Source organism: Gorilla gorilla, chromosome 4 (genome assembly GCF_029281585.2).
Source record: "Gorilla gorilla gorilla isolate KB3781 chromosome 4, NHGRI_mGorGor1-v2.1_pri, whole genome shotgun sequence".
Lineage (NCBI taxonomy): Eukaryota > Metazoa > Chordata > Mammalia > Primates > Hominidae > Gorilla > Gorilla gorilla.
In genome coordinates this window covers 46,814,671-46,841,468 of record NC_073228.2, presented here as the reverse complement: position 1 = coordinate 46,841,468, position 26,798 = coordinate 46,814,671, and the positions used below count along the sequence as shown (strand labels likewise).

Sequence of the window (26,798 nt, the reverse complement as noted above, 5' to 3'; positions counted from 1 at the left end):
CCATTCCCCCACCTCCAGGGGCTCCGCTCAGATGGGCAGGCACCCTCCCACCGTCACTAGGACAGAGAATGTGGAGAGGCCCAGAAGTGTGCCACCGGGAACCTGCGCAGGAACCGGAGGGGCGCTGGTGGGGGAAGAGCGCTGGGATCCAACCACCCATCCCAGAGAAGCTGCCTGGCCTGCTGGCAGGGGCGCGAGACAGGAACCCGTGGCAGTGCCCAGCCCCGCCCGCCGGGTGCCGTTCCCCAACCTGGCCACAAGGTGGCGGGCTACCGCTGCAGAAGCCCGAGTGAAGGCGGCGGAGACCCAGGGAAGCCAAACCAGGACTACCCAGACAGCCTGGGTGGACCCCCTGCTGCTGCCAAGCGCTTCGAAGCCTTACCTCGTTTAAGGCTCACAACCCTAATCCTTAAGTATTGTGCTTACACCAGAGGACGCTGGGCCTGGGGGAGCGTCCTCGCGTGTAAGTTAAGTGGCTGTCAGCAGCTGGCAGGTGACCCAGCAGAATCCAGTTCCCCTTTCCCCAGTCTCAAAACCTGAGCTCTGCATTGTAACGAGTCGGGCGGAGGGAACACCCAGCAGCGGGCCTACGGAGGCGTGTCTCCTTCGTCTGGGTATCCCGGACTCAGTCCTGGCACATAGTGGGCATCAGTGTTCATGGCAATGACATCAGGTACAGCGAAAGAAATCAGAGGCTCCCGAGGATCAGAGGTCATCTGTCCAACCCCTCCCTTTGGGCTAAAGAACAAACCGAGACCCTAAGAGAGGAAAAGAACTGCCCCTAGATCATCACACGGCCGGTGGCAGAAGGCAGAACGGTTCTGAGCATCTTTTTTTCCCCTCAGGCTGCCCCTCTCTGAAAAGTTCCTAAAGTTCAAAATGTCAGGGTCGCCCAGAGTGTTCTGAGGATGTAAGACCTGTTTTTAAAACGTGCTCTATTTTCGATTTCCCAGATGAACACAACTGGACTCTGAAGAGGGGGAAAAAAACAACCTCACTTAACCGGACGTCTTTCTGAAACAAACCCATCAAGAGTTCTTTTAAAAAAGGAACTGAAATGCTGGAAGCACCCTCAAAGGGAAGCAGACGCCTGACTTTCACATCCACCCTCTCATCTGACCCCAGACTCCTGGGAGACGGGCAAGTCGGTTGGGCCGGGGCAGGCCCGCAATCCCCCGTTCCGTGCCCAGATGCGCTTCGGAATACAGAACAGCTGGGACTTGGAAAGATAATATGGGGCACACACCTGCAGTAGGTTATATAACCTCCCAGCAGGGCTTGGGGCAGCAGCCGACCATCGAGCTCATTTGCATTTCTGCAGCGAGACATGAATATTCACACAAGTGCGATAAATAAAGACCATCAGCAGCCTCACATCAGTTCAAGCGCAATTTTGCCACCAATTGGATTACGAAAAGCCTCTGGGCTTCCAGGGAGCTTTGGAGCTTGGGAATTGCTGATGAGGGACTGCGGGCGTGCACCCCTCACGTTTCGCGGTTGGGGAGAGGGAGCTCATCCGAAGTCTTCGGACAGAGGTGGGCGTCGTGCCCGACGCTGAGCGGAGCGGGTCTCCTTGCGCCCCGGCTCCGTGCGGGCGCGGTCCCTAGCGCGCCACCCGCCTCCGCGCCCCAGCGCCCGGGGAGGTACCTGCTCTGCGCTCTCCTCCCGCGGCGGGACGTGCAAGTCCTGGATGACCTCGTAGACGTTCTCTGAGTCGCTGCGCGCCAGAGGCCGCGGGCACACCCAGGAGCCAGCCACGCTGCAGGCCTTGAAGCTGCCGCTGCTTCCTAGGAGGCCGGCGGGAGGCGAGACGGCGGCGCAGGCCAGGTCGTTCAGGGACTGCGCGGGCCGCACGGGCGCCGCGGGCCGCAGGTACAGGCAGGCTGGCAGGCCGGGCGCCAGGCTGCTGCGCTGGGTCGCGGCGCCGCGTTGCGCAGGGCCGCACAGGGAGCTGGCTCGGCCTCCGGACTCCTCGGGGGCGCCGTCGGGGCCCGCAGTCGCCGCCGCGCTCACAAACCGGTAGTCGTAGGCGAGCGGCTCAGGGGCCGCGGGGCTCGGGTGGGGACCTGGCGGCGCGGCGGCGGCAGGGTTGCCCAGCGCGGGCAGCTCGCGCACGTACTGCGCAGGCAGGTAGAAGGGGCGGCCGCCGGGCTCACGCCGCACGTGCCACCAGTGCTCGGTGCTGCGCCGCAGCAGCCGGTAGCGCTCATTCGGCCGGATGGCCACGCGGCGCCCGTCCTTGCCGGTGTACTCGAAGGGGTGCTCCACCAGCACGTACACGTCCCCCACCACGTCCGCCGCCATCGCGGCCGCGGCGTTTTCCTGCGGGCAACAAGAAGGAGGGCCGCGGAGGTCAAGACCACCGAGCCTGGAATAGCCCCGCACTCGGGGACAGACTTGGGTTCGAGTCCCGATCCTGCACTCGCCGTTCGCCTTCGGGCCTCAGTTTTCCCATCTCTAAAATGGGAACTTGCATAAAATCACATGTAAGGCTTCCATTCTTACACTCAGTGCTGGAATTAGGACAGCCCTTCGTTCTGTGGGGTTGATTCTAAGATTTGAGCCTCGCTTCAGTCCTGCGGTGGGGAGATTGTGGGTAGTCTTGGTCCAAATCGACTGCGAGGGAAGCCTTGGCTTTAAAACGAGGGGTGATTGCCCGCTCTAAGGTCGACACCACGCTTGCTTAATAGTTGACTGCGCCTTAGTTTTCCGTCAGTCAGGTAGGAAGAACACCCCATTTACTGCCGCTCCCCGGCTCTGTCCCGCCTGGAAGCCTCCCGCCCGCAGAGAATCCGCAGAGGGTCTCGTAGCACTGCCTCCCTCCAGGAGCTTGCGCCCCGACCCCCTGGTCAGAGTTGGAATGTGGGCTCTGTAGGGGGCCCAGCGAACAGCTCTACCTGGGGGCTGTCCCTGCCCCTAAGCGGGCCCGATGTAGAGGGCCTTGATGTAGAGGCCTCCGCTGCCAATGCGGGGGAACCGGTTCTCTCGGTTTCTCTTTCCTTCCGCAGCTGCATCACCGCAGACGTGAGCCCGAGCCCGGCCCGCCCAGCCCGGCCCGCACCGCCCAGCCCGGCCCGCACCGCCCCCTGCTCTCCAGCTCTCACGCCGCCCCCGAGAAAGGCCCTGCCCCTGTGGCCTGCCCACCTGCCCTGTGACCCCTACAGTGTCCCCACGAGTGGCTCCTGGAGAATGCACTCTGAGACAGTGACTATAAGTGCGGAGTCCCAGAGCAGGGCCACCCAAAGCTCTCCGGAGTGGTGGTCATAAGCCCCGCTCCCGCCCGGGCTTTGGGGTGTCAGGGATGGGGGAGAGCCTAACTAAATCTGTCTGCGCCCCTCCACCAAAGCCATGAGTCGGTGGTTTTCTCCGGAAGTGCATGGCCCCTCCAAACTCCCACACTGACCACACCTCTTCCTGCCCCCTAAGGTGGCCCGGACCCGGGGCCAGGAGACCGCCGCTTGCCGAGGCAGAGGAGCAGGTTCCAACGGGGGCCCCAGCAGGGCTCCTCCGCCACTTTGTCAAGCGTTCCTCGACGAGGAAAGGGTGTAAACTGAGTCACTAAGCACACTGGGCCCCGGAGGCGGGGTCATCGAGCTGCCCGGTGCTGAGCCAACAAACCCCAAGCAGGACACTCCCCCGGCGCCCCCTCCCCTTGGACCCCGCAGCGCACTCACGTCGGCTGGGCGGGCCTCAGGGAGCCCATGGGCTGGGTGGGCGGAGCCGGCGGTGGCTGCAGGTTAGGCCCCTACCATCGCCCTGGGCGGGGTTTCCAGGGGCGAGGCCGGAGAGGCTGCGCGGAACAGGAGCTGGCAAGCAGAGCGAAGAGGGACAGGGACGCTCAGGAGTGCTGTCACCGATACCCAAAGCAGCCGTGTCTGGGTGGGGAGAGGAGGAGCCTGAATGCCTCTGCTGGGGACCTTGGGGGGCATTGGGACGAGGCCCAGAGCAGAAGGCCGGCACCTGGAGCCGGGACTGCTGCGTCTGACGGGGCACTGGCAGGTCGCGAGCGGAGCCCAAGGAGGATGGGACCGCCCCCGCTCCGCCTTCCCCCTCTATTCACCGCCCTCCCACCCCCCACCCCCCACCCCCCACCCCCCGGGATTTGCTGTCCGGGAGTCCCTGCGTCCCTCTCGTGCGCGGCTCTGGGAATGCCGGGCTGGGGCTAGTTGTCTCGTGCGGACGTTCCTGTTCCCGGGGAGGTCATTTGCACCCTGAATCACCCACTGCGAGCCCTTCCAACCGGATTGCAAATCCGCCCGCTCCGGGCCCACCTATTCCCTCACCAGGGCCTTTCCCGGAGCAGCCCGGCCGGGCCTGGAAAAACTCCGAGCGGGACTCCCAGCGCAGGGACACCCACCGGAGCTCAATGTCTCGGGCTGGATAAGAAGGGGACCGGGCCTCGGTTCCTTCCCCGACCCTGGGGAAAAGCAGAGAAGGGGAGGGATTGGGGAAGCCGGGAGGATCCCTGGAGCGCGACAGCGCACCAGTCGCCAGGAGGTCCCCTGCGTCCACTGCCCAGGCGACTCAAGCTACAGCGGCGTCAACGCCTGGGTCGGCGCTGGGGGCCTGGGCCTGCTCCCCTCCAGCCCCCAGATGGAGGGCAGCCCTTCGCCTACCTTCTCCTCCCCGTGGGATGCGGCCCGCGCAGCTCCCGCCCCAGCGCGGAGACAAGGGGAGCAGGCGCGCGGAGCTCCCGGGTGCGGACCCGCCACCTGCCGCACCCTTCCCTCCCCAACCCTGCCCTTTCCCCACCCCCACCCCACTTCCCACCCCCAACCCCCGCTCGGCGCCCCACTCCCGACCCTGCCTGCCCGGGCACCTCGGGGCGTCCGCTCGCCGGCTTCGCCTCCACTTGCCCCGGCAGGCGCGCGTGGGCTCGGCGTCCCGCGCTCCCTCCTCGACTGTGCGGCTCCCGCGCTGCCGGGTTTCCTGTTCAACAATATAACCAGGGAGGCACCGGCGGAGAGCGCCGGGCAGAACTTCCTCCCGGACTGGGGCTGGGCTGCGGTTGCGAGAGACAATCCCCGGTGTCCTGGCTTCCTGTCCCCTCTGGGCCGGGCCAGCGCCTGAGGAGCGAAGACGCCACCCCCTCCCCTGCACTTCCCGGGATCCTGGGCCACACCTGGCTTTCTCCACGGAGAAAGAGGCTGCGGGGCTGAGATGGTGGGACTGGGGAGGGCGGGAGCCTCCCCCGCAGCTTCGCCTGGCCAGATTGCCCTCCCACCGTCCCCCACCCCCTCTTGATCCTTGTGGGGAAGGAGGGCCACCCTCCAATCCGTCCACAGGGTAAGCTCAGAACAACCTCCAGGAGTCCAGCCCCAGGGCCCTCCGCCTTGGGGGTCTTCTGTTTGGGAATTTTCTGCCTCTCTGGACAAGCAGCCTCGCCCTGATCTGAGCCTGCACTCAGTCCAGACATTACAAGCCACAGCCCCAGCACACCCCCTGCCCTCAGGGGCCCCAAGGAACAGTTGTGCCTGTGGACCTGGCTGTGTGTGCCAAGAGCTGGCTGATTCAGGCCAGTGTTCTGGGAGGAAGAAGGGCCCGCATCCCAGGCCATGGCCTCTCTTGACACCACCTCCTGGGGACCCAGGGTTGGGTGGGAAGCTGAATCTGGCCACCCAGATTCAGAGGAACTCCCTTACCTCTATATCTTTGCCTCTGCTAGGCATTGCCCACCTGTGAGTCTACACTTCCTCTGAGAATCTGTGTGTCTGAGCCTTGGTGGCACCTTGGGACCCTCCAGGGTGGGCACACAGCAGAACTCAGCATTGGTCTTTGGTGCCCGACATGCTTAGAAAATAGTGGCTGGTGCCGGGCACGGTGGTTCACGCCTATAATCCCAGCACTTTGGGAGGCCGAGGCGGGCGGATCATGAGGTCAGGAGATCAAGAAACCCTGGCTAACACGGTGAAACCCCGTCTCTACTAAAAATATAAAACATTAGCCGGGTGTGGTGGCGGGAGCCTGTAGTCCCAGCTACTCCGGAGGCTGAGGCAGGAGAATGGTGTGAACCCAGGAGGCGGAGACTGCAGTGAGCCACGATCGTGCCACTGCACTTCAGCCTGGGCGACAGAGCAAGACTCCGTCTCAAAAAAACAACAACCAAAAAAGAAAAAAAGAAAATCGTGGCTGGAGGAATCTTCTCTCCCTCCCTACCTTTTAGGTCCCTCTCCACCTGCAGCACAGCCAGGCAATGGCTGGCAGTGGTGATGGTCTTTGCGTGGGGTCAGGCAGGTATGATGCCCCACTCTGCTGCTTGGCGGCTGGTAGGCCTTGGGAGATCTGCCTTATCTCTGCAGCTCAGATTTCTTTCCTGTCAATGGGATAGTAACACCCACTTCACTGGATTATTGGGAAGATTAAATGAGGTCCACTAAGCAGTGCTTACCACATGCCCAGCGCACACAATATATCAGCTATTTTTTTTAAGACAGAGTCTCACTCTGTCTCCCAGGCCGAAGTGCAGTGGCACAATCTTGGCTCACTGCAACCTCTGCCTCCGGGTTCAAGTGGTTCTCCTGCCTCAGCTTCCTGAGTAGCTGGGATTACAGGCACCCGCCATCATGCCCAGTTAATTTTTGTATTTTTGTAGAGATGGGGTTTCACCATGTTGGCCAGGCTGGTCTTGAACTCCTGACCTCAGATGATCCAACCTCCTCGGCCTCCCAAAATGCTGGGATTACAGGTGTGAGCCACCATGCCGGGCTACATCAGCTATTATGACTACTTATATTATATGATAAGCTCTTGGGGTTTGGATTGGAATCTCCAAACCACCTGTCCTCCTTCAGAGAGAAGAGGAGAAGGGGAAGTCTCAGCTACTCAGGAGGCTGAGGCAGGAGAATTGCTTGAACCCGGGAAGTGGAGGTTGCAGTGAGCCAAGATCACGCCACTGCACTCCAGCCTGGGCATTGGAGTGAGACTGTATCCAAAAAAAAAAAAAAAAGGGGAGGGGAGAAGGGGAAACAAGTGGCCTCAGGGGCACTTTGCTGAGGCTGGAGAGGGCCTGAACCCACCAGCAGGGCAGCACCAGGTCACGTGCTGTGGCCCTCCTCTGGGCCTCCCTCTCCCAGTTTCTCTTCTCTTCTCCGGGCCTACCATCTACTGTCCTGGAGGGAGGTGAAGCCCTTGGGGGAAGCTGGGGCACCTAGATTGGCAGAGGGTGCCACCTTGTAATCTGAAAGGGGCCTTTAAGGACGGGAAATCTCAGACCTGAATGTTGTCTGTTTCCATCCCATTTTACTGCAACCTGATTTCCCTGAGAATTAAGTCTGTTTCCTGCTCCTGTTCTTAAAATGGACAGTGGTGTGGGCCTCGCCTTGGAGGGGTCCCCTGGGCTTCTCCTGGAACTTCTGAGGAAGGTCAGCAGCCAAGTAAAAGTCATTTTGAGCCCTAAAACCATGAGCCCTGAATCGGGGGCTCCACTTAAATAACCCTTCTTTCCTGAGCCCCATCTCTCCTTTATTTCTCCTCTGAGAAATGTCCCCTGTATCCTGAGGTTTCACATGATCCAGTGTCAAGGGTCTGTGTTTTGACATTTAAGTCACAGGAAAAGAAGCCACCGGCGTGGGATCAGCTTGAGTTGTTATACAAGTGTGGGTACACCTTCCCAGAGACCCTGAGATCCTACCCCAGGGAGAGCCTGACTGCTGGGCTTGGCAAGGTGGTTTTCTTACTCTCTTCTCCCTGCCCACTCCTGGCATGCAAGCCCTCTGCCTACAAGTGTTTGCCACGGACCTCCCAAGCCTTCCCCTGTGCCAGGGACTAACATGAGGGTAGGGGACCCGGACAGATGGTAACGGATGGCTGGTGGTCTCCCCCCTGGCAGTGGCAGTGTTAGAATTCAGAAGCCAGACCAGTGATGAGAAAGATTAGGTCTTTACTGCAAAATCATTCAAAACTCACACGGCAGCAATTCCTTCAATACATTGCAAAGACTCCTCAGGGCCAGAGCCCTGCTCACTAGGAACAGCGTATTGCATAAAATAACATTTTAAAAATAGTGTGGGCACTACCTTTCTGAGGGAGGGGAGGCGGGAAGAGTCAATGCATCTGAAAGCACTGGCAGCTTCTGGGGAACGGGCCCCCCAGGGCCTCAAACCTGCTGCCTCCGAGGGCACCTTCGGGGAGAATCCTCACAGGCCCAAGCCCTCCCCAGGCCAGGCTCCTGCCCACTCAGGGATGGGGCAATGAGGGCTCTGACTAGGCTGGGCTTGTGGTGGAGCGTTAATGTGGGCCATGGCGGTGCATAACCCAGCTCCTGGCTTAGGAGGCATTGGCGTCTGGGCACAGGTGTGTGCCATGACCGGGAGAAGCTGTGCGCAGCCTCCACCTCCCTGCCACCGTTGCCTCTGTTCTGCTGCACAGGCATCCAGCTCCAAGGCTGGGTGGGTGACTCAGCAGCTAATCGCCCCCAGGGAAGGGTGGGGGTGGGCTCATCTCTGACAGTGACATGTGGCTCTCCACCTGAGGCCTGACTCCAAGCTGAGCGCAGGTAAGACAGCTAGGACTGAGGGCCTGCTAGGTCCAGGAGAGGTGGGGGAAGGCGACAGAGAGACCAGCAAACCCACATTTCCCTGAAGCTTGGAGGGTCTGACCATCACTTTGAAGACAATTCCAGGCTCCCACCCCAGCCCCAAGGCCCCTTCAAAGGCAGTCCTGCTCCGGGGAAGTTCTTCAGTCTCCAGTGTCCTGGCTGGCAAGTTCAGTGATGCTTTGGGAATTCATGGCTTTGTGAGGTGGTGGCTGCATCCACAGGGCAGTTCCCCCGCATGCCCTGCACAGCTTAGGACCAGGTCACTTCTCCACAGTGCAGGGCGCGGCTGCCTGCCCTCTCTGGGGTCCTGCCTATCTGTGCCCTGGCAGGGGTCAGTCAGGCAGAGAGTGTGACCCCAGGCACCCACCAAGGTGGGCCTGGAGCATCTGCAGCAGCGCCCCTGTCTGTAGAGGGGTGAGGAGGGCACGGGGATTGGGGGTGGGCAAGACGGCGACCCTCCATAAACCGAGGAGGGCTCAAAGTGCTGACAGTGCTGGTTTCCAGTCATTTCTCCTCCTAATGGGGCCAAGGCCCCAGGCTAGAGAAGAGCTAGGGGCTCTGACGCTGAGAAAGCGGTGGGCTCAGCAGGCGAGACGCACTGGGGTGGGGAGTAAAGAGGACACAGAGGAACCGGGGTCGCCAGGACTGGCCCTGCCCTGCTGAGGGGCAGTTTGGCACTGGCAGTGAGGGCCAAGGAAAGGCACTGGGTGGGCCCACAGGCCCTGTCCCAGCAGTGGCCTGCCCACCAGCCACTCGCTGCCTCTAAGCCAGGCCTGAGCGGCTCCTGTGCATCTGCTGGGGGTGAGAATGTCTGGATTTCATGGGTGACTCACGTAGGGTCAAGAATAAAAAAATACTTTCTGTTGAAATATGAATGGGAAAAACCCACCTTAAAAAACTAGACCTTTTAATCAGGAATGTGGAATTGAAAATGCTCCCCAAGTACCCTTTCCACAGTGTTTGGGCAGCCCTAACGGAGGTGCCGGGACGCTGGTGAGCCAGGGCCTGGTGAGTAAAAGGCCCTGTCTACCCCAAGACAGGGAGCATCTGGTGGTGGCCACGCCTCCTGCAGCAGAGGGGTAGGGGGAGGGCCAGGGGACACCACGGGGACTTTCTGGGCTTTCTCTGGGAGGCCGGTGCTCTGGTCACATCTGAGGGTCTTCCTGACAAGGGGACACAGCTGTGACACGGTGAGTATCCTGGGCTGATGGCAAACCCAGCCGGGATGGCTGAGCCACACTCACCCCCGGCTTTCAGAGCGGGGTCAGCAGATGGGCATCAGGCAAAAATGTTCTGTTCCTGGTACTTGCGCCGGCGGGCACAGCGGGGGCAGCCCTTCTTCACCACAGCCTGGCAGCTCTGGTGGAAGACGGTCTTGCACTCGGCACACCTGGGGAGAGAGCAGTAGGCCTGCTGGTGCCGGCTGGGCTGGAGGTTGCCCTGTGGCCACACTGGCCAGCCCTTTTGACCAGAACCCACGATACAGCTGTGATGTACTATGTAACCCACGCACGCACACCGTGCCTCTCCGTTCTGGAACAGGAGAGTCTCGAAACAGTGCTTACCCATACGTCACACAATGCACACTGATATTCTCTGTCCTATTGCATTTTTAATAAATGCTGCTTGAGATTCATTAAAGATCTCTTGCCTATATTTAAAAAATATTTACGGCCAGGCGCAGTGGCTCACGCCTTTAATCCCAGCACTCTGGGAGGCCGAGGCGGGCGGGTCACAAGGTCAGGAGGTGGAGACCATCCTGGCTAACACAGTGAAACCCCGCCTCTACTAAAAATACAAAAATTAGCCGGGCGTGGCGGTGTGCGCCTGTAGCCCCAGCTGCTGGGGAGGCTGAGGCAGGAGAATGGCGTGAACCCGGGAGGCAGAGCTTGCAGTGAGCCGAGACTGCGCCATTGCACTCCAGCCTGGGCAACAGAGCGAGACTCCATCTCAAAAAGAAAAAAAATTTTTTTTACTTATTTTATTTATTTATTTTTCAGAGTCTTGCTCTGTTGCCCAGGCTGGAGTGCAGTGGCACGATCTCGGCTCACTGCAACCTCTGCCTCCCGAATTCAAGTGATTCCCCTGCCTCAGCCTCCCAAGTAGCTGGGATTACAGGTGCCCACCACCACACCTGGCTTACTTTTGTGTTTTTAGTGGAGACGGGGTTTCACCATGTTGGCCAGGCTGGTCTTGAACTCCTGACCTCAAGTGATCCACCTGCCTTGGCCTCCCAAAGTTCTGGGATTACAGGCGTGAGCCACCACGCCCGGCCAAGATGGTATAATTTTAAAAACTCAGCCCCAGGCCCATTCAGGGCTGAATCCCGGCCAGTGGACACCGACAGAAAAAGAACTAATGTTCCCAGTTCAGTTTTCTGCTCCCACATGGGTTGCAGGAAGGTCTGGACAAATTTTTCCATTGAGAGGTTGCGGATAATGAGCAATAACTGGGAACAAGAGTGATCATTTCAGCAACAGACACAGTGGCAGTGGCAGGTACCACCCACCAGGTGCCACTTTGTGCCTGGTCTCATGCCAACAGTGCAGGGTGGTAACTCATACAACCCTCCTCAACCCATGCATACACTGAGGTGCCAGGAGGCTCCACTCAGAGAGCCGGCAGCCACCTCTTCTTTAGGAAGAGAGATGGTTCCATAGAGGCAGAGGAGTCCTGGGAAAGCTTGTCTTATCCCCTGAGCTGGACTGGAGCTGGCCATGACTGCCCAGAGCATGGGCTGCCCCAACAACTGCACCACCCCTTGGCACAGCACAAACTGGATGTTCAATACGTTCCTGCCCACAGAGCGAAGCCTGCTGCCCTGCGTGCTTGGGCCAGGCTGTGGGTGTGGCGAAGGGTGGGGCTGGAAGGCGGCTGGCTGGGTGTCCCTCATACCTGACTGTGGTGTCAAACTCAAAGGGGAAGATGATGTCATGGTGCTGGCAGATCTGGCAGATGAAGCCGCGCTGGGTGCACAGGTCGCAGTGGTAGACATGCTGGGAGGCAAATTCAATCAGGGCCTTGAGGAATCCTTCATACACCCCGTCTGCGATCTGCGGAGGGCAAGTAGGAACCCTTCATACACCCCGTCTGCGATCTGCGGAGGGCTGGTAAACTGAGGCCCCAGGCCTTTCAAGCAGCTGCACTGAGGTGCCATGGCACCCTGCCTGGAGAACTTCTACCCCCAGTTTCCACACGGGCAAGAAAAGAAAACCTCCCTGAATCAGGCTGAGCAATGCCAGCGTCCAGCCCGTGGGCACTGAGGTCACTGGGGGCTAATGGGATTTATAGATGAGACCCAAATTCACTGTACCCTCCCGTTGGGGAAAGGAGTATTCCAAACTCTCTTCCCTGTGATCCTGGGGTTGCTGGAGTGCTTGTTTATTCCAGGGGTGCTGGGGGTATCCATCCCTGCCCAGGAAGCTGGGGCAGCAGGGCAACCCACCCTGAGCTGCAGAAAAGCTACAGACTGCTGTCTTCTTCAGTAAACTACAGACACCCCCTCTTCCATCTTCCTTGCTGACTTCTCTGGGAATGAAGTCTCTCTAGAGGTCTGGGCGGGGGAAGCATGACACTCTCACCTGCTGGAGGTCAGCAACACTGAACCTATGCGGAGACTCCAAGAGATAATTCCTGTGGTTGAGCCTTTAAACAAAACACAAGCGATTCTTTAGAAAGGTTTCCAGAACCCAGGCCAGCCTGTGTTGTTTGTTTACACTCCCCTGGCGCTGCTCACCAGGCAGACATCCCCCGCCTGGGCGGGGCAGGGGCTAGGAGTGTAATTCGGCCTGCTTGGGCTTGGGGCCTGGTCTTCAAAGTAACTAACTAGCTGGTGGGACCTTGGGCACGTTACTTAACCTCTCTGAACCTTGGGTTTCCCTCTCTGGGAAATGGAGTTGTCTGGATTAAGTAACTTACTTAAAGCATTTGGCTTGGTGCCAAGCTCACAGTAAACACGTAATTAATCATGAGAAGGAGGATGGGTGCAGACACCTGGGACCAGGAACTGGGCTAAGAGCTTCATACGCATTCATTCATTTGATCCTCACAATAATTCTGTGAGGCTGGTACTATCACAATCCCAACTCTGAGAAGAGGAAACAGAGAGGTTAAATCACTTGCCTGAGGTCACACAGCTAGTAGGTGGGAGAGCTGGAGTTTGAACACAGGGGCCTGGCTCCAGAGCCTGCACCCCTGTCCACCTGGCAAATGCCTAGAGATGCAGGCTGTTGTCATTATTGCCACCATTACATACCAGGGACAGTGCTGGGGACAGCAATGCACAGGATATGGCCTCTGCCCTCCTGTGGCCCCTGGTTTGGCCGAGGGACAGACATTCAAGTGTCTGGTTTCAGTGCTACACGAAAGCAACTGAGACATGTCCTAAGCACAGCAGATCCCATTTCAGAGGTGGCCGGGGGAGCAGAGAACAAGGGCTCAGCCGCCAACGCAGCTCTAGTTTCTACCACACCAATGGGAGGGATCCAGCAGGCCCCATCCTGATGGGGAGGAAACACCTGCAGAAAGTCCCTTAGTGCAAAACCTGCCTGGCCTGGCTGTGTGTGTTTACATGGGTACTGGGGGTGGGAGGTTACTCCAAGTCAGAGGATGCTTGGGAACCTGCCCCAGGATGCCCCAGACATCTGGGGACAGGATGGTGCCAGCCCTGGGTCTGGGCCTCCGGGGTGCAAACTATGGAGCATCTGGAATGGGGGCTTGGCCTTGTCCCAGCTGGTGGCTTAGCTGTGGTCCAGGGGAGCCCAATACGGGGTGGAGAGGGTGAGTCTCACCAAGCAGCCACACAGGCCAAGATGCCAACTGGCCCCTCAGTTTACCATGCTGGTGTCCCCAGTAAACTTCCTGCACTCTAGGAAGGGAAGCTGCCATTTGTCACCAAGAAAACATGGGACACAGCGGGCTGGGGGGACACAGGTTGGCCTTCAGCTGGCAGGAGGGTGGGCTGATCTGGATGGAGAATTAGCTTTGCCATCTGTCCTCTGACCACAGTCGTGGAAGCCCTGGGAGCCCCTGTGCCCTGGGCCTGTCACCCTCTCAGCAAGGACTTGGAAGTGGCTTCTCCGCAGTGCTCAGTCAAGGCCAGAGGGAAGAGGGCGCTGACCCAGGGGTGAGAGGCCACTTCTCCTCCTGGCCTCCAGGAGAGAAACTCTCATGCACTGGGGCACAGTCAGGCCTACTTGGGGCCTCAGTTTCTCCACCCACACAATGAGGAGAACCCTCTTTGTCCTCTGGCGTGAGGCTGGCTACCTGGAAAAGAGACCAGAAGAATCTGGACGGCTCTCCGGGAGAGAAGAAGATGAGGGGAAAGGTCGAATCTTAGCTCCTGGAACCAATGAAGTGATGGGGAAGGAAAAGGGCCAGGCAAGGGCTGGAAGATCCGGGGGACATGGGTGGGGGGCCTGGGTGCCACCTGTCTCCTGAGCCCTGGCTCCTCCTCTGCCCACCCCTCCCCGGCTGTCGGGAGGGACAATGAGGTCTGGTGGGTGGACAGGGTGTGGGGCATTTCTGTGATGGCTTCCTCCCAAGGGCTGGAGAGGACACTGTCAGGGGCTTCTCTGGCCCTTGGAGACATGTCCCAGGTCTGCCGGAGAGAACCCGGCCAGGCAGCTGCCACTAGTGCAGGACAGCTCCTCCCTGACTCCCTGACATCCAAGACCTTCCCATGCCTCAGCCCTCTCCTCTCAACCTTCCCTCTGGCTGACTCGGTCCAGGCCCAGCTCCCTGGGCTAATTACTAACACCAGCTGCCACCCAGGGCTCTCCCCTTCACCAACTGCACTCCACTGGGGCCAGAATGGTCTGTTTGTGTGTTTTGTGTTTTTGAGACAGAGTCTCACTCTGTCTCCCAGCCTGGAGTGCAGTGGCGTGATCTTGGCTCACTGCAACCTCCGCCTCCTGGGTTCAAGTGATTCTCCTGCCTCAGCCTCCCTAGTAGCTGGGATTACAGGTGCCTGCCACTACGCCCGGCTAATTTTGTACTTTTAGTAGAGACGGGGTTTCGCTATGTTGGCCAGGCTGGTCTCAAAATCCTGACCGTAGGTGATCCACCCGCCTTGGCCTCCCAAAGTGCTGGGATTACAGGCATGAGCCACCGCACCTGGTCTTTTCAGAGTGGTCTTTTCTAAGCCACTGACCGGAAGTGACAGCCCTGTGCTCAAAACCCTTCAATGGTTCCCCACAGGTGGCAGATCAAATCCAAAGGCCTCGAGGGCCCTTTGAGTTCTGGGCCCTGCACCTGAAGCCCAGCTGCCCAGAGCCCCTCAAGGGTGTCAGTGAGCTGTGCTCCTGCCAGCCTCTTGCTACCGGTCTCTTAGCCAGGAAAGCCAGGTTCTCCCCTGCCCTTTCTACTCTTTTCTCATTTTTCTAAGCCCCAGTTCAACAGACACACAATGCCACTGGTGTGGCAACATGTGTGTGTGGATGGAGTGAGGTGCAGAAGCAGGTGGTGGTGGGCTCTGAGAAGGGCTGATTGAATGGTCTGCTTTATTCCCTTTCATAAATTTTCCTCTCTTGGAAGATTGACCTTTGTAAAGAAGAAAAACGTTTTAGAAGGAAAAAGGAAAATATCTCTGCATGCCCTCAGCTCAGATGCCATCTCCTCTGGGAGCTCCTCTGGCCCCTGCCAAGGCTGGATCAGGTGCCCTCAGGGCACACACGATGCTGACCCAGGGCCATCTGTGGCCCAGACTCTGGGTCCCTCATGCAGCCCTCACCACTGCTCAGGAGGCCACAGGAACAGAGGAATCACTGGCCCATAGACGGGAAAGCTGGACCCGGAGAAGTGAAGCAACTTTCCTGACTCACAGTGGGTGAGGGCCTCCCACACTCTTTCCCCTGCCCCATGCTGTTTCCATGGGACTTCCACAGGCATGGGAAGCAGGCTGAGCGCATAGCAGGAGTACAGCACTGCTGCCCAGGGATGGAGCAGGAGGGTCAGGGAGAGAGAGACAGGGCTGCCCCTGGTGCCCACAGAGACAGGTCTGTAAAGCCGATGAACAAACTCTCTCAGCAGGGTGGGGATGGGTGAATGGGGCTGGGGTCCACAACCCACCCCACAGGCATCTGGTCTACACAGGTCTGCATGCCTGTGCAGGTACCTGGCTCCTTGACCAAGGAGGGTGATAAGGCCCCACCTGACCCCAGAGATTTCGCCACCTGGTTAGGTGGGCAGGAGGATAGTCTCTCTGGAGCCCTGGGTCATGGACTCTCAGAGGTAGGGAGTGAGTCAGCGCTTGCCAAGAGGTGGAGACCCAGTCACCCGTGATGCTTGGGATGGGCAGAGCCTCCTGGGGTGAAGTCTTCTAGGGTCTAGGGTCCCACATGGTGGTCCCTGGAAGGCTTTCTGTTCTTCCAGGCCCTACAGAGGAGACCAAGGCTCAGCTGGCAGCTGTGGGGCCAAATTCTCCTCTCTGCCTAGGGGAGAGCCCCCTGCAGTACCCCTTGAGAGCCCCTGGGGACCTGCTCGAGGCACACCCTGGCTCTGAGGAGGCCCGGCTCTGGGAGCACTGCAGCCAGGATGGAGGAGGCAGTCTTCAGAGAGACGCTCTCTGGGCCAGCCCTGTGGGGAGGGAAGGCCAGACGGGGGAACCTGGAGGGGCTTGTGAACTGGTCCCTGCCCCCAGAAACCCAGCAGAGGTGGATTTGAAGCCCATTCTGGGCAGTAGGCACCGGCAGGCTTCTCCGCCTGAGGTCTGCCCTCCTGAGGGTGCTGGGAGAGTACAGCCCTGGAAAGACTGCAGCCTGGGCGTGACCTGAGGACTAGGAAGTGTTTATGACAGGCATGGAGAGGCCTAAGTCCCTGTTGAAGCCCAGCATCACATCCCATTCCTGAGCACCAAAGGCCCCAGGCCCTGGGTAAGAGAAGCTTCCTGAAGGGCATCCTGAGGGCCCCGCCCGGATCACGTCTTCTTTGGAGAATTTCAGGAGGGAGGCTGGCATGGGCCAGACGACTGGCTGGTACAGGGAAGAGACGGGAACATCTGGCCCTCGCCTGCCTCTCGCCACACTCCCCACTTCCCTCCTCACTGTAGCCAAAGTTCTCCCTGGGCTTTCCACCAACGGTGCCTTCGTTCATGGCCTGTGCGTGCCATTCCTTCTGTCTAGAATGCTCTTTCCCCCTTTGCTTCTCCTTTCTGATTCTTCCTAATTTTTCAAGTCTCACCTTATAAGTCACTTCCTCCAGGAAGTCCTTCCTGCTTTGTCCTCCTCTGATCTGGGCTGGATGTCAAGCCTCTGTGGTTCCAGGACGTCCTGCCTCTCACCCTCACCCCCAGATGGAGTTGCTGGCTTTCCCACCTGTCTCCCTCTCACCCTCAGCCCCGGATGGAGTTGCTGGCTTTCCCACCTGTCTCCCTCTCACCCTCACCCCCGGATGGAGTTGCTGGCTTTCCCACTTGTCTTCCCTGCCAGGCCAGAGACTTCCGGCGGGTCGGCCCTGGCTCTGCCCTGCTCAGTGTTGGAGCCCACATGCCTCGCCAGGTGTGCAGTGCTTAGTATGTTCTCAGTCCATGTTTTTGAGTGAACAAATAGATACATGAACAAAACCCCAAAATCACCCCCAAAAGATGTGATCATTTCCCAGGCCCAATGGGAAGATCTCTGCCCAGGTTTCCTCCAGGTGGACGCCTTGCCCTGGGCACTGCCCCTGTGTGTGTGTGCACGAGTGCCTGCATGTGTGTACATTTGTGCACATGTGCATGGGTGTGGATGTCTATGCATTTGTGTGTAAATTTATGTGTGTGGGTATGTGTGCACATGTGTATGTGTGTCTGTGTGTACATGTGCATATAAGTATGTGTGTGAATGCATGTGTGTGTGTACGTGCACTCACACGCATACACGTAGAGGTTGCTCACCTCTTGCTGAGCTCCTTCAGGGCGCCACTCCGGCACAGGCCCAGGTAATCCCCCAGGAGCTTCAGCTGCTCCCGGCTCCTCCCAATGAGGTGCATCCGCTCCACATGCTCGTACAGAGACGCGTTCACCATCTGCAGGTTGATGAGGGGCTGGGCCCGGATCTGTGTCAGAAACTTCAGGGCCTGCCTGCAGATCTGGGGGTACCACCAGGCATTGGGGATGGGAAGGAATGGCTGTTCAGTGAGCACTGCTTGGCCAGGTGCCACATGACCTGCTCACTTACCTGAGGGGCTATCTTCATTTTACAGATGGGGAAACTGAGGCTCAAGGAGATGAAGAGATTTGGCTAGGGTCACCCAGCTTGTAAATGGTACAGTCAAGCTCTGAACCCAGTTTATCTGACTCCCAAACCCACTCTCCCTCTAATGGCAAGGGTCACTGCCCCCTCCCCAATCATGCTGAGATGAGGGACGGACTGCTCTGATAAAGCCCCCTCCCTCTGGGCCTCACAGATCCTTCCCACTCTTTCCTGTCCTCCCAGCCCCTATTTCCCCCAACTAAAGGAAACAGGCACTCCCTTCTGTGCCCTGACTCAGGAACCAGGTGATGGGCTGAGTCAGGCTCCAGCCACAGGAAGCTACAGATCAGACACAGCTCACCAACAGGCTTCCTTGGGCTCCCTCGGCTCACACCAGTAGCAACACCGGGACTCCGTGTGCAGCTGAGTGATCCATCTCAGTCTCTCCTGGCTGACAGGGTGTTGAAGGTTCTACCCTTGGCCCTGATCCTAATACCAATGCCAATAATCGAGCGCCTACTATTTGCAAAACACTGGGTCAGGAACTTGACCACATCCTCCCGTCATTCTCAGAACAACCCGTTAGGGAGGGTGTCCCTGTCCCCGTTTTCTAGATGAGGAAACGGAGGCTTAGAGGGGCTAACGTAGCTTATACAACCTGCCTGCAGAACCTGCCAGGTTTGAGCTGAAGTGTCATCTCTGAACACCAGGCTGCTGCACTAATCAGAAGCCCCCTCCCCTGCAGTGGTCTCGCTGCATCATAAGGATGGAGGAGCTGTTGTCTCCACAGCCGACAAGTGCACAGTGATTAGAAGTCTGGCTTTGGCCTGGCTCAGATCTTTAACATCTTAACTAGTCCTCTCGTTACATATTTTATTTCTGGTGGCTTTGTTTTTGATACTATTATAAGTGATTATCTTTTAAAATAGTAATTTGTTTGCTGATATATAGAAATGAAATTGATTTATTTGACTGTCATATCCAGCAACCTTTTCAAATTCTGATAAATTGCGTAGGGGAAAAAAAGTCTGGCTTCGGAGTCAGAATGGAATTGAATCCTGCCTCCACCACTTTATACCTGTATGAATTGGTGAAACTTATCTCTCTCTGTGACTCAGTTTCCTCATCTGTAAAATGGGGAAAATGAGAGCAATTAAGGCTCATGGGTTAGGGGCCTTTTCGTTCGCTGCTGCTGCTTTAGTGCTTTGGCCCGGCACTCGGCAGGATGTCAGCCCAGGATTGGAGCTTCTTTTTCATGGGATTATTTTGAATTCAGATTAAAAGAGGTATTCCAGGAGAGCTCCTGGCATAGGGCCTGGCAGGTGGCACATCCCCAGTAAATGTGAGCTGCTATCAGCTGCTGTGTGAGTGCCTGGTATGGCCCTGTTCTCCCCTTGAGGGTTGGGGGACTAAACTGGCCCTCAGGAGACCTGCCCCTGTATTTGGGGGCTGAGGGGGCCTCTGACCTCTTGTCTCCCAGCTCCACCAGCATCTCTCACCTCCCCCAGCAATGGACAACCTCTTCTTTTCCCAAAGCCTGGGGCCCTGAGGTACCAGCCCCCCAGCCTAGGGACAGCCCAATGGCAAACTCCTGGTGACTTGGGTCAAGCTGCTGTTCTCGTCCTAACTCAGCTCTTCCCATGACTTGGCCCCAGGCCTTGGGTGAGGCTCCAGTGAAATAACACACAGGAATGTGCGCTGAACACTGCCAAACACTGCAGATGGGCAGGGGCTTTGTGCTCCCCAGCGACTGTTCCTATCCTGCAGGAATGGAGGAGACAGAAAGAAGCCCCACTCCTGGGCTGACATCCTGCCAGTGCCAGCCAGGCCTCAGCACCAGTGGGTCAGCCAGGCCTCAGCACCAGTGGGTCAGCCAGAACAGCAACGGCGAACAATAAGGCCCCAAACCCGTGGGCCCCCTACTTTCTATCTTGAATTTCCCTGTCTTTCCTAGGCCAGCAATCTTTGAGAGGGAGAGCGAGCTGAGGATTTTCTGATCTCAGATATGCCTAGAAAATGATTGTACTTTTCTTTCTTTTTTTTTTTTTTTTGAGGTGGGGTTTCGCTCTTGTTGTCCAGGCTGGAGTGCAATGGCGCAATCTCAGCTCACCACAACATCCGCCTCCCAGGTTCAAGAGATCCTCCTACCTCAGCCTCCGGATTAGCTGGATTACAAACATGCGCCACCACGCCCAGCTAATTTTTGTATTTTTTAGTAGAGACAGGGTTTCTCCACGTTGGTCAGGCTGGTCTCAACTCCCGACCTCAGGTGATCCGCCCACCTCAGCCTCCCAAAGTGCTGGGATTACAGGCATGAGCTGCTGTGCCCAGCTAGGACTGTACTTTTCTAGTTAGAAAAGGAAGTGGCACAAGGATGAGGGCAGTGAATAAGGAGATGGCTCAATGGAAGTATCAGGGTCCTGTAAATAGTTAACGTGTTTTATGATCAAAGGGTTCTTTGCATTTTTGGTGATTTTGAGGCTTAATTTCCTCTATGTAGTTAGTTAAGTATTTAACACTGAGAGCGAGGGCGGGGACAAGGCAAACAACAAAAAAATCAAAATGAAGCCAACTTCTGCGGGGTTTCCCCGCCCCAGGGAGTTGGAGGTTGAGGTAGAACTGACTGAGAGAATCACCCTGCACTATGATGAAGACACATCCACACATCAGGACTACATAGCTGGCAGGCCCTGGCTCTCTAGAGGAGCAAACAGCTTCTTCCTTGTGTTTCTGTGTCTGTCTTAGTAGAAATCTGTGCCCTTGGAAGAAAACCAAATTTGCACCCCTTGAGGCAGACACTAACCAAGTGAATTAGGTAGATGGGTGGATGGGTGGGTGAATATAGGCAGGAGGTGTGACAGGCCCCAGGGAGGGAAAGGACACTGTTCTTACTGACAGGCACACACTGCCACACCTGCCCTCCCAACAACCCCGACACAGACACTCCTTTTACAGATGAGGAAACTGAAGCTAATTTGCTCATGGTAACACAGGTAGGAAAGTGGCTAAGTTCAGCTGGAGAAAAGGAAAATCCTGAAAGACTTTAAGATACATCTTATTCAAAAGCATTTGGTGAACATAAAAAGTACCCAAGGCATAATATTAAGTGAACCAAGCTTCTTATAAAGCAGTATGAGTCCTGTGTGATCCCAACTTTATAAAAAATAGATGCATATGTCAATAAATGCACAGAAAAGGGTATACCCCGAAATGTTAATAATGGCGATCTCTTGGTTATGACACAGAATTTTGATTGGTCTTTGGGTTTTTCTGTAACTTTAAAATGTTAAACAATAACCATGTATTATCTTAATAATGGGGGAAGTCACAGAAAAAGTGCTTTTCAAAAACATGAAATAAATAAGCCCATGTAGGGCCTACAGGGGAGTGCAGTCACCTGGGCCTCATAGGGTTGGCAAAGGCTAGGATGACTGCTCCAAGGTATAGCCAGCTCGCTGGCCAGCCCATCTACCCATCCACCTACCTATTCACCCATCCACCCAGCCATCTACCCACCGTCCACCCATCTACCCATCTACCTACCCATCTACCCATTCACCTAACCATCTACCCATCTAGCCATCTGCCCATTCACCCACCCATCTACCCATTCACCTAACCATCTACCCATCTAGCCATCTGCCCATTCACCCACCCATCTACCCATCTACCTACCCATCCACCTACCCACCAAGCCATCCACTCATCCACCTAACCATTTACCCATCTGCCTATCTAGGCACCCATCTACCTACCTATCCACCCATTCACCAATCTACCCAACCACCTACCCATCCATCCATCCACCAACCCATCCACCTAGCCACCTGCTCATTCACCTACCTACCTACCCATCCACCTAACCATCCACCTAGCCACCTGCTCATCCACCTACCTACCTGCCCATCCACCTAGCCACCTGCTCATTCACCTACCTACCTACCCATCCACCTACCTACCTGCCCATCCACCTAGCCACCTGCTCATTCACCTACCTACCTACCCATCCACCTAACCATCCACCTAGCCACCTGCTCAGCCACCTACCTACCTGCCCATCCACCTAGCCACCTGCTCATTCACCTACCTACCTATCCATCCACCTAACCATCCACCTAGCCACCTATTCATCCACCTACCTACCTGCCCATCCACCCATCCACCTACCCATCCACCCATCCACCTAGCCACCACCTGCTCATTCACCTACCTACCCATCCACCTAACCATCTGCTCATCCACCTACCTACCTACCCATCCACCTAACCATCTGCTCATCCACCTAACCATCCACCTAGCCACCTGCTCATTCACCTACCTACCTATCCATCCACCTAACCATCCACCTAGCCACCACCTGCTCATTCACCTACCTACCTACCCATCCACCTAACCATCCACCTAGCCGCCTGCTCATCCACCTAACCATCCACCTAGCCACCTGCTCATTCACCTACCTACCTATCCATCCACCTAACCATCCACCTAGCCACCACCTGCTCATCCACCTACCTACCTGCCCAGCCCCCTAACCATCCACCTAGCCACCTGCTCATTCACCTACCTACCTATCCATCCACCTAACCATCCACCTAGCCACCACCTGCTCATCCACCTACCTACCTGCCCAGCCCCCTAACCATCCACCTAGCCACCTGCTCATTCACCTACCTACCTATCCATCCACCTAACTATCCACCTAGCCACCTGCTCATCCACCTACCTACCTGCCCAGCCCCCTAACCATCCACCTAGCCACCTGCTCATCCACCTACCTACCTGACCATCCACCATCCATCTATCTATCTAATCTATCAAATCTATTTTATCTATCTATCTATCATTTATCTGCTGGTGCCTTAAGCAGTTATGTTTGTAGCTGCAGGAAACCATCCTCAAACTCTTTCCTCCTGGGGACCAAGACAGCCACCGATAGAGCCCTGCCCAGGTCTGTGGACAGGCACCAAGCTTTTCTCTTGGTTAGCTCCCCAACGTCACAGTGCCTGAACCAGTGACCCTGGCTTCCCTTGTTTAGAGGAGCCAAACTCCTCTAAACAGATGAACAGCAGCAGCAAAGAGGAGTGAACACCCCTCTGTCCCTCAGCAGCTGGGCTGCTGGGCTCGAGACTTACCGGGCGCTTGGTGAGGTCCCAGTTGTGGATGATCCTGGCCGGAATCACTGAGGCATCGTCTTGGTGGCAGATGTCACAGTAATAGAGGCCAGAGAAGGCACAGAGCTTGGGTCGTACAAAGGAGAAGCCGATCTGCCGGGAGCAGCCTGGGGAGATGGGTGGAGAGTGAGTGGTGTGGCCAGAGTCAGCTCCTAGTAACTTGGGAGCTGCTGTGGTGGAAAGGATCTGCTGGTTGATTTTTTTTTAAGGTAGGCACAAACACAAGAATAACCACCACTCGTATTTCCACCACTCAGAACTCCCCTACTAATTAATCTTTACAACAACACACTGTAAGAACTATCATTATTTTACAGCTGAAGAAATGGATGCTCAGAGAGGTTAGGAAATCTGTCTGGTCACATAGTGATGAAGTGGCATGGCTGGCATTCAGATCTGGGTTTGGCTGGTTCCAGAGCCTGAGTTCTGCTCCACTACCCCTTGCTGCCTGTGTCCGGTGTCCCCACTGCTGGCTTGGCAATGCCAGCCTCCTCTAGGTCCACCCCTCCACTCGGGCCCCAGAATGGAAGCAGCAGAGTAGGGGCTGTGGCAAGCAGCGAAGTAGCTGGGGGACAGGGACCAGGGTCGGGGCTGGCAACAGGGAGCGGATGGGCAGCCAGCAGGGGGCAGGGGAGTGTGCACAGTGTCTGATGCCTCGGGACTGTGGGGCAGGGCTGGCTTCAGCCCCCTTGGTTGGAGGTGTCTCCACAGCCGGGGCCAGTGGGAATGGGAGTGGGATGTGCCCTGGGCAAAAAGCAGAGGCCCTGACTCAAACCCTGAACATGTGCCCTAACTCCTCCAGGGGCAGGCAGAAGGTTCCCCGGGCCTTGGGACCAGAGGGCGGGCTCTGCTCCTCACCAGCTGCCTCACCCTGACCTTCACCTGATTTCTTCAAGGTTCCATTTCAGTGACTGTAAAATTCAGCTACTACCAGCCATTTCGTGGGGTTATTACAAAGCTTAAATGAGACAAGGTTCTGCAAGTACCCTGCAAATGATGAAATACAACCCAGATGCCAGTGGTTGGTGTCTGCCACTGAGCCATGCCTGCTGGGTAGAAAGGAAACCCAAACTCCCCGGTGGCACAGTCCCACCCGCTGGTGGGTGGCAGCCATGGTGAGAGTTGCCCCCGCAGCATTCACACCCACAGGCGAGGAACCCTTTCTTGCAAGCCCTGGAGTCCTGGCCCCCTCAGAGCCTGGCCTTCACAGGCTGAAGAGCAAAGTGTGAGTGCTGGGGCAGGCGGGGGAGAGGTCAAGCGAGGCTTGCAGGTGTTTTCTGCAGGAAGCTCTGTTCTGCCTAGCTTCTCCCATCCTCGCGGGGCCAACCGCAGACCGCTTCCTTTCAGACGCTTGAAACAGGCTTCCCTCCAGTCTGTGCCAACAGGACAGCTCCCAAACCAAGGCTCAGCTTCTTGCTCTGGCCTTCTGCAGCAGGACAACCCCCTCACAGGTCACCTAAGGGTCCCATGGTGATGGGATGCCACCTGCCCCTGGATGGTGGGGGGAGTGGGAGGAGCTAACAATGGAACATGGGCAGGTGGATGTCACTCAACCTTGAATAAGACCCTAGAGGGATGCCTTCTAGGGTCCTGCCTATGAGCAAAGGCTCTGGGGCCTGACCGTCAGGGTCCCATTTCTGCCTCTGGCCAGGCATGGTTGCTGATATCTGTAATCCCAGCACTTTGGGAGGCTGAAGCAGGAGGATCACTTGAGCCTAGGAGTTCAAGACTAGCTTGAGCAACAGGGGGAGACCCCATCTCTACTAAAACAAACAAACAAACAAAAAAGGAAAATTCTGCCTCTGCCACTTACTAGCTGTGTGAGCTCAGTAGCAGACACCAACCAGGTACTTACCAGCTCTGTGCTTCAGTTTCCTCCCCTATCAACAGAGATGATAATAGTAGCGCCTATCTCTACAGGGTTGTTATGAGACTTAAATGAGATAATCCAAATAAAGCAGCTGGCCCAGTGCCCAGCACAGAAGTATTAGATTTGATGATGAGGAAGACATAGCAGATGTACTGACTTGGAATAACATTCGCAGTGTAGGAAAAAACCAAGTTGTGGAACAATATATCCAGCATTCAACACAGCAGCCAAGAGCCCCGTGTGTCCCCTTTAAATGTAAATGAATTTAAATGGAAAATTCAGTTGCTTAACCACACTAGCCACACTTTAAGCACCTGGTAGCACTACATGGCTCGCAGCTATGGCACTGGACACACAGATCTAGGACATTTTCATCATCACAGAAAGTTCTATTGGACAGCACTGAATAGCACGAGCCCATTTTTGTAATTAAAAAAAGGGTGTACACTTATAAAAGCAGCAGAAATATTTGGAAGGAAACCATGCCCCTGCTCTGAAAGAACAGGACAGTAGAGCAAGAAGAAAATGAAGCAGGCTGGGACTCCCTGAGCAGCGCAGTGAGTAGCCAGCCTGCCGCCCATCAGTGGGAGGTGGCAGGAGAGGGACGGGTGAGCAGGGCCCACTGCCTATGAGCAGGGCACTGGCCCCAGCCGGGGCTGGGGAGGAGCAGAAGCTGTAGGGCAAGCCTGATCTGTGGCCTCATCCCTAGGGGAAGGATGGGGGCATTTGCGGGGAGGCAGAAGGGTGGGGAGCCTAAATCAGGAACCAGCAGGAGGCGGAGTGAGGCTGGCAGGCTGGGGGTGGCAGCAGAGCAAGTCGGCACCTGCGCAGAAGCAGCCTTGGGAGTCAAGGCCTTTCTCCATGGGGATAGCCACCAGGTACTGCAGCAGGAAGCCATTCTCCCGGGTGGCAAATTTCAGCACCTCCTGACAGTTTTCATCCAGGCTCCCGCCCAGGGTCACCGCCTCCTCGGCTGTCTCCAAGTAGGATGCCAGGACTTTGCGGACCAGATCCCTCCACAGGGCGGCTTCCTCGGCGTTTCCGGCCTGCAGCTTCAGGACAGCCTTGGCCGTGATGATTTTGAAGAAGGATGGGCCCCCAAGGCTGGTGTCTGGCAGGATGTCCCGGATGGTCTCCACACCGTGGCTGTCACTCAGCATCTTCTCATTGTTCCTGATGCGGAAACATTTCAGAGCCTCCAAGGACAGAGAAAATATATAGGGCATCCAGGTCCTGTCCATGTACAAGTACAGCAGGGACTCCTTGATGGCATCTGGCTCTGGAACCTGGGCGGACGACCAGTCAAACTGTGTGCCCTGGAGGGCCGCGGGCTCCGAGAGCAGGTCTGAGGGAGAGAGGCAGCCCTGGGGCGCCTCCGGGGGTTCCTCAGGCTGGTCTGGGTACTGCACGTTCACCCACTCATCCTCCTGCTGAGGCCGGACCTTCTGCAGGGCCTCCTGCACCCGGTCCAGCCAGTCCTCAGCTTCGTCCTGGGAGGAGGCGCGCAGGGCCAGCTTCTTGCCAGAGAAGACCAGCTCAAAGCGCCCGTCACTATGGGCTGGCCCCACAGACTCACAGCGAAGCAGGGAGCAGTTCTCCACACAGGTGTGCTCCTCGTTGCTCAGGTAGAGGCGGAACTCCAGCGGGGAGAGCTCGCAGAAGAGCTCCTTCCAGATGCCCATTGCCCCCCGCCGCTCCACGGTGCCCAGCTTCATGAGACCCCGGAATGGGTTGGACAGTCCTGGAGGCAGAGGCAAAAAGGGGCACATTAGTTGGCAGGCCTGTCTCTGTCCTGCCCAAGGCAGCCTCTGCTGCCTGATGCCCTGCAGTGCTTGTGGCCAGTGACCGTCCCCAGAACACAGGCCAGCCACGGGGCACTATCACATGGGACCCTGAAAGCTGGATGGGAACATCCCCATTCTCACCGTCCACTGCTGCTCTTGCGTCCTGTATTTCACTGAGAAAATAAGAGCACCCAAAAGATCCCCTCCACACACCCTGTTCCCTACACCCACGCCTTCCCTCCTGTTGCCAGGGATGACCAAGTGTGC

The 26,798-nt window shown here is 57.0% G+C and overlaps 2 protein-coding genes across 10 annotated transcripts in view; both read right to left on the bottom strand.

Moving 5' to 3' along the window:
• Positions 1-5,113, bottom strand: part of ARHGAP27 (Rho GTPase activating protein 27) — a 39,405-nt gene extending 34,292 nt beyond the window's left edge. The window contains exons 1-4 of one of the 5 annotated variants that reach the window (XM_031011377.3): positions 4,820-5,113; positions 4,284-4,417; positions 3,675-3,806; positions 1,648-2,322 (exon numbers count right to left, since the gene is read on the bottom strand). In XM_031011377.3, the coding sequence (XP_030867237.2) occupies positions 1,648-2,304 (657 nt within the window). In that variant the 5' untranslated portion in view covers positions 2,305-2,322; positions 3,675-3,806; positions 4,284-4,417; positions 4,820-5,113. Of the gene's footprint in view, positions 1-1,647; positions 2,323-3,674; positions 3,807-4,283; positions 4,418-4,616; positions 4,704-4,819 lie in introns of those variants that run through there. The other 4 variants (XM_031011378.3, XM_055387852.2, XM_055387854.2 and 1 more) reach the window with 4 other exon arrangements.
• A 2,746-nt stretch (positions 5,114-7,859) lies between these two features.
• Positions 7,860-26,798, bottom strand: part of PLEKHM1 (pleckstrin homology and RUN domain containing M1) — a 54,890-nt gene continuing 35,951 nt past the window's right edge. For all 5 annotated transcript variants that reach the window (XM_055387847.2, XM_055387848.2, XM_055387846.2 and 2 more), the window contains 6 exons: positions 25,571-26,488; positions 22,839-22,984; positions 17,409-17,602; positions 12,118-12,181; positions 11,432-11,589; positions 7,860-9,926 (listed from right to left, as the gene is read on the bottom strand). In XM_055387847.2, coding sequence (XP_055243822.1) covers positions 9,815-9,926; positions 11,432-11,589; positions 12,118-12,181; positions 17,409-17,602; positions 22,839-22,984; positions 25,571-26,488 — 1,592 coding nt within the window. In that variant the 3' untranslated portion in view covers positions 7,860-9,814. The remainder of the gene's footprint in view (positions 9,927-11,431; positions 11,590-12,117; positions 12,182-17,408; positions 17,603-22,838; positions 22,985-25,570; positions 26,489-26,798) is intronic.